General features: G+C 41.7%; 1 protein-coding gene across 4 annotated transcripts in view; it reads right to left on the bottom strand.

Moving 5' to 3' along the window:
- Positions 1-8,359: 8,359 nt before the first annotated feature.
- LOC119491261 (arf-GAP with Rho-GAP domain, ANK repeat and PH domain-containing protein 1-like) overlaps positions 8,360-14,262 on the bottom strand; it is a 57,439-nt gene continuing 51,536 nt past the window's right edge. For 3 of the 4 annotated variants that reach the window (XM_037775075.1, XM_037775079.1, XM_037775078.1), the window contains 4 exons: positions 13,321-13,384; positions 12,123-12,281; positions 10,404-10,441; positions 8,360-9,734 (listed from right to left, as the gene is read on the bottom strand). In XM_037775075.1, the coding sequence (XP_037631003.1) occupies positions 10,421-10,441; positions 12,123-12,281; positions 13,321-13,384 (244 nt within the window). In that variant the 3' untranslated portion in view covers positions 8,360-9,734; positions 10,404-10,420. The remainder of the gene's footprint in view (positions 9,735-10,403; positions 10,442-12,122; positions 12,282-13,320; positions 13,385-14,262) is intronic. The other variant, XM_037775077.1, reaches the window with a different exon arrangement.

Raw genomic sequence — 14,262 nt, 5'->3', positions numbered from 1 at the left:
GACAGTCGTCATCTGATTGATTGTGCAGAAAAGGAGAAGAGGAGAATGGTTGCCATGGGGACGAGGAGCGGGGCCTTTTCCTCTTTTTCTTTTTTTTCTCTCTTTGAGGACCAGTAATTGGTGATAAACTTGAAGGGAGGGGCTGGAGGGTGGTAATCACACGCAGCGAAGCATGACGGCTTTCGCAGAACTGAAGAAGTGCTGCAGGACTCAGGAAGTGTGTGAGACACAAAAGTCAGTTTGTGCGTGTTAGAGGCAGAAAAGGGGGAGACACGACTATGAGTGTGTGTGTGTGTGTGTGTGTGTGTGTGTGTGTGTGTGTGTGTTTTCTAGTCAGCTGGAGGTGACTGAAGACAAGGTGTTAATGAAATGAATGAAAGGAAACTGTTCAGATGAACTGCATCCAGCTGAGAGATGCTCCGCGTGGCACCGCAGACCATCGAACCCTCTCAGGATCACGCAAGTTCACTCCAACGCCATCATTTGCAGCCTGCAGGAGGGGCTTCAGGAATAACAAAGACCACACACACATACACACACACACACACACACACACCTAGGAGCTACATACAAACAACTGAGGGTATAGAGTGGGATGAGAGGAACATTATTTTGGTGTCAGAACTAGAAAATAAAACAGCTATAATATATATCACTGCAGCCCTTATAGCTGTGTGTTTTTTTATTTGGTCGCGCTCAGAGAAGCTGTGTGTGCTCTACATTTCATCTTGAAGGTCAGAGAGCAGGCAGTGAGTGTGTGTATGTGTGTGTGTGTGTGTGTGTGTGTTTATTGCATGCAGCGGTTCGGTGTTGCTGCTCAAAAACCTGGAAATTATTGGAGAAATTGGCTCCTCGGAGATTTGAGGTTCTTCTGCACATCAACATCAGAAACTGTTTTGTTCTTTGAATGCCAGACACTGTTTGATACAGTTTAAGATTCTGCACAGGCTACATTACTCTAAAGTAAAGCTACATAAAATATTTCCAGAAACGTCACCAAGATGTGAGAAGTGTGCCCAAGCAGATTTACTTCATAGCTATGCACTATGCCCTAAAATACAGGTCTTTTGGGTTGCAATATTTTCATTCTTTTCTAAGATTTTTAAAGTCCGATTAAAACCTGATCCACTTTTGGTTATACTAGGAGCTTCCGAAAGCTCTAAAATCCTACAGAACACACAATATCATCTCCTGTCCTATGGTCTCCTTTGTGCAAAGAAACTGATTCTCTTGTTCCGGAAAGGGACAGATGTGCCAACATTTAAATCCTGGATAACAACACTGACTGATACCCTCCACCTAGAAAGGATCCGATACACCCTTAAAGACAGACTGGAGGTATTTGAAAGGATTTGGAGACCGATGATCTCCTTTATAGGAGGAACAGACAATTAAGACGCAATAGACACATAGTCTTTAGTACCCGAGGTAGCACTGCTCAGGGATGGGAGGGTTCGGGAGGGGGGGTGGGTTACACCGGTTTATGTATATACTGTATGTCGCCAATGTCTCCCTGATTTGTTTGCCCTAGGGTGCTGTCTGTGTTTTGTTTTTGTTTTTTTTGTTTTGTTTTGTTTTCCTATCATTACGTATGTTTTTTGTATTTGCTTGTCTCCATTTTGTTTGCCCTTAGTTCCTAGTTTTGTCTGTTTTTGTTGTTATGTATAAAAAATGAGGCATGATAAACACCCCACAAAGTTTGTATCACTGACATGCACATGCTTCTTAATAAAAATATTTGAAACATCAGAAACTGTTTTGTCTGCTGTCACACAGAAATCTCACCTCGCGGCCCATTTAGTAGCTGTTGTGGAGCTTTTGATCACATCATTTGTCGTGGAATTCAATTGTAGAGGACTCCTTGTTCCTGTTATTCTTACTGTAAAAGAATTTGGGTTGTGTTTGTCGGTTTATCTGATGACTGGATAGAAGCACCAAATTCTGATTTGCAATGTATTATTATAGCTATAATTATTATACAAGGTCCTGCAATATACAGTATATTGTATATAGGGCTGCAACTAATAATTATTTTCATTGTTGATTAATCTGTCGATTATTTCCTCGAGCTAGCCCATTTAATGATTTGTAAGTAAACAATACAATCTTAAAATCAATCCTGAAACATACAGTGAGCCAGTCAGTACGGGGGAAATGTGCTCTCGCCAGCGTGTTCCTGTTAAAAGATGCGTTCTGGACCAACTGCAATGGTGAGAGGGAGGCCTGGATAACACCAACATAAAGGGCATTATAGTAGTCAAGTTGGGTCGAGATAAAAGCACGTATAACTCTTTAAAAGTCACTAAAAGATAAGATTTTATCCTATTTGTTTCCAGTGTTCCTACAGTTCGTCTGATGCTATTTCAGCCAGTGTGAGCAGCAAATAGACCATAAGGAGATTTGGTGATGCTCTGCATCAATTTTGCCATTTCAATGTCTTTTTGTTAACATAAAATACACGTCTAAATATACGGTACGTTTGATAGGTAAACAAGTTAAATTCAAATCAACATTTTGCATCTGGCTGCTGACCTGGAGGAGTTTTTGTAACGATCTACTGCATTCATTAATTAAGGTCTTATGTAAACATCATTTGGCTAATTTCTGCATCAGTATTTTGTTCACTCGCTATAAAGTCTCTTGGGATGAACGGCTTTCTCTCTCATCTCTCCAGCTGCTGTTATCTCTCCTCCATCTTGTTAAGACATTTTCTCTTCGGCGCTGACAGTGAGTGGCTCCCGACATTTGTTTTTAAATCTCAAAAGCCCATTAATTGAGGTGAAAATGATGTTCACCTCAATTTCATTGATAGGCAATCTATGCCACAATTCAGACAATAGAAAAATTAGCACAGAGAAGAGTTGAACATGATTTATACATTAGTCAGGAAACAAGATACTGTACCATCCTAACCAAACACATTTAGCTGCCTTTAGAGGAGATTTTACCTTTGATTGAACAGGTTCACATTTTTTTATGCACAAGCCCCCAAAATAAGCTCTGAGTACACGACAGAGATTGGATTTCTACTCTCTCCCGTCTCATTATCTTAATCAAAATGACAAGTTATTCGAAGATCCAGTGCATGACAAAGAACAAAAGGCTCGGCAGAAGGTTGATGTGCGTCCCCTCTCACCTGTACACGTCTCTTCACATCTCTTCAATCAGCCTCAGCACTGATGTAACAGAGACTAGAAAGAAAAGGCACACGCTGAGTTAGAAATGTGTGATGCAGCTTGATACCACGAGCACAGCCTACTGATCTCAAGTATAACATTAAATATAATACAGCATGACCTGTCACATTAATGCTTTTTATAGTCAAAATGCTGCCAGGATCAACACCTTTGATGTGATCGGTGCTTGCCTGGCTGGTTTCCTTGACGACACAGCAGATTTTTCGGAGGCTGAAATGATTTTGTTTAGGTTCAAGAAGGGGAAAACGTGTAATGAATATGTGCTGAACAAACAAGTCCAATCGATTATATCTGCAGAAGTTGTCCAAAGCTCATCAGTGGGAGGATTAGAAAGTTTTACAGGGGGCAGCAGCAGGTTCTGGCAGGAGGCAGATTAATTATCCAAATCTGGTCTGGTGCCTCATGCAGCTAAACACTGCAGGTGGATGTAGAAGGTGCAATGAAGGACACAAGGCATGACTATAAATATGAGTTGTAGGTTCAAGTCTACAGTATGCCTCAGATCGCTGGAGTACAGTGATTAAGGAGCCGGTCAGGAGTTTGTTTGCTTTTAAAGACCACTTGATGATAGAGAAGAAAAAGATATCCAAGCCAAGATAACACTTAAAGGAACAGTGTGCAGTTCAGGGGATCTATTAGCAGAAATATTCATATTCACTATTTTTCATTAGTGTATAATCACCTGAAACTAAGAATAATTGTGTTTTTGACACATAGAGACAGACACACCTACGGGCAATTTAGAGTCAACAATTAACCTAACCTGCATGTCTTTGGCCGGAGAACCCGGAAAAAAACACGCTAACACGGGGAGAACATGCAAACTCCACACAGAAGGGACCCAAACAGTGCTAACCACTCCACCACCATGCAGGCTATTTCAAAACATGTCTTGATAAATCAACCAAGTTTAGTGACCAGTTCACAGGCGCCATTGTAAAAAACAGTAGTGGTCAAACCCTTCACATTTCCCCTTAGATTACAGTTTAGAGTGAAAATGGAATAAAGGAACAAAACACACTAAAATTAAATGAGTACCCGGCTTCTCACTCCTCCCTTTCCAAGACTGCGGCAATGTGAGCCGCCGAATGCAAAACTGCTGTACGCTGTTCACCTCGCTGAGAGGTCATCCATACCATAATAACACTACTTTAGGAGCAACGGAAGTCAGACGGCGGCTGGCTGTACCACGGTTTTGCACTCTGCGCCTCACATTACCGCAGTTTCACCAGCGTGTCGGAGAACTACGGTGGCTTTCAAGTACCGTAAAAACACAAGGTGCCCTCTCTAGAGCCAGTGTTTGGTTTGTCCGTTCTGGACTATTGTAGAAACATGGCGGACTCCGTGAAGAGGATCCGCTCCCTGTATAGATATGAAGGACTCATTCTAAGGTAACGAAAACACAACGATTCTTAGTTTCAGGTGATTATATACTAATGAAACCATATTTAGGAATATTATATTTATTTCTGCACATACTGTAGATCCCCCGAAATGCTACACACTGCTCCTTTAAACATGTTGGTGCTGTATTTTCTTCTGCTCTGTCCAGTTTGAAGCAAATAATTAGTATATAGAGAGTGAAATGTGGAAAATATAAACACCTTTACAATGTATTACAATGCAAATGAAACCGCAATAAACACTCGTTTGTATACTTATTAATGTAGTTGTTCAGCTTTTGTTGATAGTCCTGCACTAGTACTTAGTCTGTTGACTCATATTTTGAGAATGTGGAGGTGTTTGGCATCTTTGAGCAAACAATGACCGCAGTCTGTCAAACCCACACATGCTTTTCATTGCTGACCTGGTTCACACATTAAAGAGGCCTCCACGCACCACGTCTGCTGATGCGGCGCAGCGTGCGGTGGAAGCCAATTTAAGTGTCACTCACTCCCGCTGTTCTTGTCGCCCAGATTTCTGTGGGAGGGCTTGTGGCTGACATTGTCTCTCCTGTCTGTTTCAGGATTTGTGGCACACTGTGCTCAGTGAAAATGTACTTTTTTATTTTCGGGGAGCTGGCAGGTGGGCTGGCAGGTCCCGGCAGTTGGCGCGCCCTGCCACCCTGTAGGTCCGTCCCTAAGGCTCATCTCCTCAGTCCTAACTTTATCTCGGTCTCCCATTCGTGGCCCTTCTCTGAACCGCACTCATCTGTCGTCATCCCTCTTCTTTATGCAACTGCTGCTTTGACCTATGTAGTAAAGGCCATTTTGGTATGTGTGTGTGTTGTTCCCCCAGTGGGTCTCCTGTGTGTGTGTGTGTGTGTGTGTGTGTGGTTGTGTGTGTGAACGGTATAGTGAAGGTCTCCTGTGTGTGAGTCCCTCGCGGGGCTCTACGGTGTGTGTCTGGAGGTACAGAGTGACCCTGATGTGTCAGCTCTGCTTAGAAGGATGAACGGAGAGCTGGTGGACCACCGTGACTCACACACACGCACACACACGCACACACACACAGGAGACCTCCTCAGGGCTCTCCCTACAATCACTGTACCCGACCCACACACACACATTCCTGACATTTTTCCTGGAAGCACATCTATAGGCTTCCATTTCATGGATGTAGCATGACGTTGTCATAAAGCCTGCAGGCTGCACAAAAGTTCCTGACCCTATATATATATGTTTGTGTGTACACGTGTGTCTATGTACATGTGTAAAGTGTTGTGTACATGTGTTTGTAGCAAAGCTTGTTTTCACAGCTACCCTGTAGGGCAGATTAGAGTTTGTGTGTGTGTGTGTGTGTGTGTGTGTGTGTGTGTGTGTGTGCGTGTGTGTGTGTGCACATTAATTTCATAAAAGCACTGAGGAAAAACAAGTGGATTACCATGAGGGCAAAGGAGAGCTGGAGGGCATCAACCTTTTGGAAAAACACTTGTTTTTTTTTTCCAAGAGTATGTACTATAATTATATGCATGTTCAGAAAGTCACAACATGCACACACAACTAGCTGAATGTGTTTATTAGAGTTTCAGAGATCAGTAAAATGCAGAGTAACAGAATAAGAAAAGAGGCAGTGAGAGAGAATATAAAAGCTGGTTTATGCTTATAAAAAGTATTCATCACTTCCTGTTGGACTTTTATATTTTATTGTTTTACTACATTGAATCACTGATGTACTAAGGAGGTTTTGTGCAGTGGTCAATGTAAAAATATCTCTACAAAGTTCTACAAATGTATCCAAATTAGTTAAAAATAGAAAATAGAAAACAATTAATGGCTGGTGCACCTGATTTTACTGTTATCAGGCCATTAAATAGGTGTAAACGGTCGCTACAAGCACTACAGATGTGGGTCATTAGGGACCTACTACGCCTACTACTCTGTAAAAGCAAAAGCGAAACTTAAAGACACGTTCCAACACTTTTTGAACACAAACCAAAAGGCTTCTTTAGGTTTAGGCAAAGAAAACAGTTAAGTTTAAGGAAAAACATTGTGTTTTGGCTTTAAATAACCATGTTTCAAAAGTGAAAGCAAAACTTTACGCTTGTGAATACTAATACAATTACACATTGCTAGTTTCACACTGGATGTGAACCCGGGTCTTTTGGGTGAAAACCCAGTGTTTTGTCTTCCAGACCTCCACCCCATATGGAGCATCATGCTGTCTATACTACAGCGCCTGACTCCTGTCATAATTACTATGGTCGCTACAAATCGCTGTTGTCTTCTTTTATACCTTCTTTCGGTGATCTACCATGTGAATAGATAATACAATTTAATACTGGTTGTAGTAGGCCCCTATTGACCCACATCTATGGTGCTTATAACGACTGATAACGTCTATTTAAAGTCACATAAGTTAAAATGATTTGTGAGTATCCCAGATGTGAAAGCTAACTTGGTTAAATACACCTGGCTGTATCTGAAAGGTTTAAATTATCCTTAAAAGTGCAGTAAAATCAAACCAACTTCAAAATGTTTGCCAGAAGGTAAATAGGAGACGGTGAAACAAAGTGGAGTAAGATTGTACTGCCTGATGAGTTTTAGTCAGCTAGTTAGTTTCAGTTTTGTTAGATAGTTAACGCTATGATTGTCGTAAGCTTAATATCACATGAATGAATCCTGTGGTTAAACTGAAATTGATCCTGGTGCTGCCTTGCAGACACGTAACATAGTCCAAAACTTAAGGTACAGTGTGTAGGATTTGGCGACATCTAGTGGTGTGGTTGCAGATTGCAACTGTGTACCCCTCCGCTCACTCCTCCCTTTCCAAGACTGAAAGGGCCGCCGAGCGTCAAACCGTGGTAACGCCGTAAGAGGCCATCCTTATACAATAACACTACTTTAAGAGAACTACAATGGCCTTCAGGTAACGTAAAAATGTGAAAGGCTCTCTCTAGAGTCAGTGTTTGGTTTGTCCGTTCTGGGCTACTGTAGAAACATGACGGAGCAACATGGCGGACTCTATGAAGAGGACCCGCTCCCTATGTAGATATGAAGGGCTCATTCTAAGCTAACGAAAACACAACGAATCTTAGTTTCAGCTGATTATACACTAATGAAAACATAGTTATTAATATTATATTACACTTCTGCTAATAGATCCCCTTCCTTTAAGTCAATCCAAATTTTGTGGTAGGATGTAAAATTGACCGTTTGCTCACAGCTCCCATGCAACTTAACAGAGCTTATTGATTTGAAAGGACTGAAAACTTAACCAAACAATTATGTTGTGATTTATATTTGTACCTAATTTTCTGATGATCGGTGTCAAAAAAGTTCTTATGGTGCATCTGCCTGTGATTCAATGTTGAAAACAATAAAACACAAAGTACATGGAGGGGATGAATACTTCTATAGAGAGTGTTATTACACAGAGTGAAGTCTTCTCTGTGCTGAAGGGCAGCTAATAACACACTCATGCGCAAACTGCATTATACACATTTTTCACACAAACTGTGCTTAAAAAGGTGTTAAAACCGAACGTCATGATGTCTCACCAGCAGAGGTGGAGCTCTCTACAGCATCTAGCGTCCTCTGCTGTCCAAATAAATAAGAAATCTTTACAACAGGTAAAACCAACAGGTGGCACACAGGCAACACCACAAGGTGGTGGAGCCGCGCAGTTCAAGTTCAAACAGCTGGTAAGGCAACCGTTAATACAGATTGTTTCATGGCTCTCCTTTTGACAAAATATATACAAGTTTGGACCCGAGTAGAAAGAATGATAGAAGATTATAATGCACTTTAATTTGTTTCTTGTGCTTACAGATGTTTCAGTTGAACTTCTGCGCCCCGTTTTGATGAACAAACTAATAATATACAGTTACAAAGATTGTGTATAACAAAACAAAAAAAAGACATGTTTATTCCAATGTGACTAATTCATAACCTAAAACTTCATAAATACTGCTGGTTAATGACAAAACTGCCCATGTATGTATATATCCTGTATATCTAAGCATCACAGGGTTTAGAGCTACAGAGAGGAGGCAGTGTTGAGGACTGAGAGAGGACAGCAGGGACAGACAAGAGAAGACTACTGATAAGGCCATTATTTAGAATAAGTGCATATGGTTTGAAATGCGACCTACTTAATTCAGAAAAGGGGACAATAGCACAACAAGTGCTTCTCCTATTTTATCGCATATTAAAACAGTGTTTGTAATGTTTTTTTTATAGCACATACCTCTCATTCCTTCACTCCCCAAAAAACACAATTTCATACAAGATCAAATTTGCCTACTCACAAACATAACGCCAACACATTCACACAAACTGTGTGCACACCGGTGCACATATGCAGATAAATGGACATGAGCACAAATGTGCACCGCTGGCCGAGGTTTTGCACAGAACAGGCAAATGTCCTGCGGCGTAACAGACACAGATCCATCACCTGTCATTTCTCAGCGTTTTCCTCTCAGTCCCGGTCTTGGTCCCCGTTGGAACAAACCCTGGACAGAATCAGGTCACCGTGTCCTGTGACATGAGCTTTGCTTACAATAGCAATTATTGAATTTTGAACTGTAGGATTATCCCGACAATTCTTGGAGCAATAGCACATAAAGAGAGCTGTCACAGAAACATAAATCAGAATCAGCTACAACTGCAAGTCAATAAACTTCAACCTTCTATTTAAAAAAAATGCGAAGCACTCAATACTGGTGCCTAGAATAATCCGACTAAATTATATAAGAAATTAAGGTTTCTCTCAGCATGTCTTTCCTGCTTTCGTCCCATAATGCAATGCAGTGATTGAGTCACCAGCCACTGACCAATGGAAACAGTGGAACGCTGGGCGGAGACATCGAGCTGGAAGCGAGTGATTGTAGTCCATCAAACTGCCGCAGCTCCCAGCTGCTTCTCCTGTACATCAAGTCAAGTCAAATTCATCTGTGCAGCGAGACCAGTGTAGGTTATATTTTACATGGGATCCTGTTTGTCCGTTTTTCTTTTTGGTCCAGTTCATATTCAAAAAGAGCAGATGGCAGTCTAAAAGGCCATAATCCACATACAGTACGAGTGTCCGTCATTCTGGCCCTTACAGTCGCAGAATGATGATGTCACTGGAATGTTCAGATGCTGACTGTTCGCCCTTTAAAGAACAGATATGCAGAGAGTTAGGCATTCATATCAGTGCTGTCACATCTTCATTTTTATGTGTTTTAATCTATTAGAGCAGACTGAAACTACATAGTCAAACTAACAAGCAGCTTTCATCCTTACACCTAAAAACAGTTTTACACTTTTCCCCTGAAAAGTCAAGCTTAAAATATTTATCCAGACTACGCACGTCTCTGAGGCTACTGACAAGCAGCGGTCAAGAGAGCAGATACACTGTCTGACAGATAAACCAACAAATCAGCTTAAAGAGTAACTTTGGTATTTTTCTGTCGCTCAACTAATTCACTTACCGTTTCAGCACTATATACTATTCACAGAGGCATTAATAATGAGCAATATCAATATTTTTATACACTTTTTTGTCATTTATTTTCTTCATTAATTGTGTCATTACGGGTTTATAACCCCAAGTTCATCATGTGTTAACAGCTATAGGTATAATAGGGAAATATGTAAACATAAAGAGACAATAGTTGTAAACATGTCTTCCATGATAAAACCAGTGAATGTGAGTAAATTACTGTACTCTGTTACATCGACCAATGAGCTTTATGTAGCTCACAGAGAATAGAAAACACTTCTGACTTATAAATCCAAATTAATTTAATTTGAAAATGGCACATCTATCACTTTGTCTTACCTTCCCTGCAGCGACCATTATCGAACATCTCTAAAGAGCTGAAAGATAAACATCAGAGGGGTTATGACGGCGAGGGAGATGGACAGATGGAGGAACCGGGAGGTCCAGAAATAGAGGGAAGCGAAGACAGTGATGGACTGAAGACAGAAGGGAAATGTAGGGTGAAAGAGATTAAGAGGCAGGCAGGTGGTGATGGTAAACAGCGAGAGAAGTGTGAAGACGGCTCTTAAAAGTGTGAGAGAAAAGAGAGATGTGGTGAATCTGTGACATCAACATTCAAAAGTCACGCCAAACATTATTGGATTCACCTTGAGAGTCATAAACGGGAGCAGTCAACCATCCTCCCTCCAACACACACACACACACACTTACACACATAGTCAGTATTTACGCTTTCACTTCACGTTGAAAATTGGACATATCAATATGCAGTAAATTTCTCTCCTCCACCCCCACATACACAAACATCTTGCATATATCTAGCTTCTGCTGCCACCGCATCACCAAAGCAATCACACCTCCTCTCACACTCCCAACATATTTTTTTATCCAGTCGATACACCGAAAAGACGAGGATCAATAGAAAATATCTGGAAGGCAACAACAACAACCCTGGAATTGTGTTTTTACCATTTGAAGGCAGACTGAGTTGACTTCTTATGTGCTACTACAGGAAACTAATGAGAGGAATGTGATGGCTGTAGAAACAGCAGGAGGAGACGACTGCATCATCATATTGTGGACATTTGGTCCCATATACCACCGAGACTGAAAGAGTGCACGGTGAATTATTTCGGATGGCTGCGCTCAATGTTGCGATGAAAATAAGCGAACAGATGGAGAGGGTGATATTGATGTTGCTGAACAGGTCTGGTTTAATGTCAGCGCTCTTGAAATGTAGTCCAACAAACCAACGGTGACGATGTTTGTCAAACTCTTGCCAAGTACGCAACTCTGCAAGCCGATATGGCAGCAGTGCTGTGAAACACAGTGTTGACCATATTTTGCCTGCGGGCACGAGCTCACATCAAATGTGTTATTCTTTGTTTTCTGTTGTTTGCTATGCTTTTGGCAGAGCCTCGCCAGCATGACTCTTGTAATTCTGTTTTTCTTGGTTCTCAGTCCAAACCTCCTACAATATGAAGATGCTGCCGTCTTCTCCTCCTCACATCATCTGGATTCTTAAACACTTTTAGACCCAGACACAAATTAGTAATTTATTCTCTTCTCCTGGAATCCAGGCTCATGAAAACACTTCCAAGGAAGCGCCCTATAAAAACAGCCAGTTTAAGAACCCAGATCTTGTCATGATGGTTAAATCAAAGATGAATCATGGAACAGAGAAGATTTGATGCGTCACAGGTGTAACCCCCAACTCCTGTCCTCCTTTTGGGTGGGAGTAAATAACAAGAAGAGTGGAAAAATATTGAAGACTGAATGTGCATGTTTTTACAAGACTGGTGCGTTGAGTTTTTCAGGCCCAATCATACACCTCAAATATTTAAACTAGAATTCAGATTTCTTCTGTCCTCCAAATGTAAAGTACATATTACATAACTAGCACACAGTCAGCGCAAATTTGTTCACGTCTTCGGTGCGGATCAGGGTTGAGGGTCTGGACCACCTGTTCAGCATGAATGTCTCTGATTAGCCAGTAGCTTTAGATTGAGCTTCCTGGCTTGTGCTAGATTAGTCCCAGTGATTGGTAGGTTCACTCACAGCAAGCGGGTCCTGACTGAAAGCTGCCACGCTGTTCCGCATCTCATTCTCACTGCCACGCAGCGGTATCAGTGACACATTACCGTGACGCGTGTCCGGCAACACGCGGCTCACTCGTGTCTGCTGGAGTCCGTCCTGAGGCCACACGTTGCCGTCGTACTTTAGAGAGGAGTGGACACGGTCACAGGGAGAGATGGAGAGAGGGAGCCAGCAGAGATTTTACAATACTATCAGCAGGTTTAGGAAAATATTTGAAAGCATTATACTCCACCCAATAGTGCTGTGATATCACTAAGGCTAAGGACCAACAGGTGTTTTTTACAAGCCTTAAAGATTATTGGCCAGTGGAAACAAACAGCAAATGATTCATGAATTTTTAATTATTGCAAATAGCGGAGTTACAGAATGTCTGTAAATTATGTGTATTAAAACCATAGACTTTATATAAAGATGGACAACATGACAGCTCCCCAAAAGTGAAGCCAAAACATCTGGATCGCCCCCTGGTGGATGGCTGCAGTATAGGTTATAAATCCCGCCTCCTCTATGTAAGCGAATGTGACATGGGCCAAATAAATTTTTCCCAAAGATGGTTTCTGTCATTTTAGGTAGTTCTTATCACACTGATGTATGATCAAGTGTTCATTTTTCTGATAAGTTTGGTTTTAATTAGTTATTTGATGCTATAAAAAGGTGGTGAGACGTCATGATTGAAAGCTGTGATTGACAGCTGCTATGAGTGAAGTAGCCGCGGAGTTGGAGGAGATGTTACTTTAACTTTCAGTAACCGTCCGAGTTTATGTAAAAGAACGTGTGTCAATTTGATCATAAATGTAGTTATAGAGATATTGTGGTTAGTTGTCTTTCTAGCCAAACAGCTACCGTGGTGCTGACGTAGTAGCTAGCTGGCTCACGCTAACAAGCTGCGGCCGTGCTCGGCTTGTGATTGGCTCGGGCGGGTGTGTAGGGGGGACCTCGATACCGCAGCTCCAGCCGCTCGATCACTACTGCGCAGACTGTGGCTCAAAATGACTTGCTGTCATAATTTGGCATCACTTTTGTACAGTGGGAGGAAGTGGAGACGTGTCATCCATCATCTATATATACAGTCTAGGATTAACATATTACCATCAACATATTGTTTTTATGCGTGTGTGTGTGTTTGTGTGTGTGTGTGTGTGTGTGTGTGAGATCGTACCTGGATACTGAGAAAAGTAGCATACCACTCCCTCATTTCTGACTGGGTGTCACAGCAGAGATACCTGCAAATAAATAGAGGAGTGATAAAATGAGGGAGATAAAAATCAGGAGGTGGTGTGTGTGTGTGTGTGTGTGTGCGTGTGTGCGTGTGTGTGTGTGTGTGTGTGTGTGTGTGTGTGTGTGTGTGTGTGTGTGTGTGTGTGTGTGTGTGTGTGCGCGCGTGTGTGTGCGTGTGTGTATACTGAGTGTGTGTGTTTGTGGTCTGGGGAGAGAAAAAGTCAGAGAGGCCTTCAGAGACTGAGGGAAAAATTGGAGAAAGAAGAAAGAGAGATAGTAACTGAAATTGACATATCCTCTCTTATGGTGCCCGATGGTGGCGCTGCGAGCGTAAACACTGTGAGTGTGATTCCTAATTTAAACTCCCAACAAAAAGAAACGCTGATTAGGACCTTCACCGCTCGGTGTGCGTGCCTGTGTCCGTGAAAAGTGTATTTGTGTCTCTGTAATGTGTGTGTGCGTGCATAATTTATGCCACTCAGGTTGCCGTCACATAGCCCCTCCGAGTCATCAGCCATGCTGCGGTGCTGAATAAATAGGCTTTATTTATACAATTATTATTGTTATGAGCACATATTTAGACTACAACGATTATTCAACTGCTCTCCACTGAGACAAAACAAAACACTGATACAGACTAGACAGTATACAGTATAGTGCGCATCACTGACATACATTTAGCTAAAGTCAAGAGCTTGGGCACCTCAAACACACACACACACACACACACAGCTCCTCCCTCTCTCTAGTTTGCATCATTAGGGCCAACAGAGCTCATTAGTGCTTGTTGGGATTCAAAACAGGACAGTCTATCTTAGCACGCATACCTGCAGTGCAGTATTCTGTAATATTCTACAATACTTTTACTTTCTGTGCAATTAAC

Source organism: Sebastes umbrosus, chromosome 7, assembly GCF_015220745.1.
Source record: "Sebastes umbrosus isolate fSebUmb1 chromosome 7, fSebUmb1.pri, whole genome shotgun sequence".
Classification (NCBI taxonomy): Eukaryota; Metazoa; Chordata; class Actinopteri; order Perciformes; family Sebastidae; genus Sebastes; species Sebastes umbrosus.
This window is presented reverse-complemented; position numbering and strand designations above follow the sequence as displayed.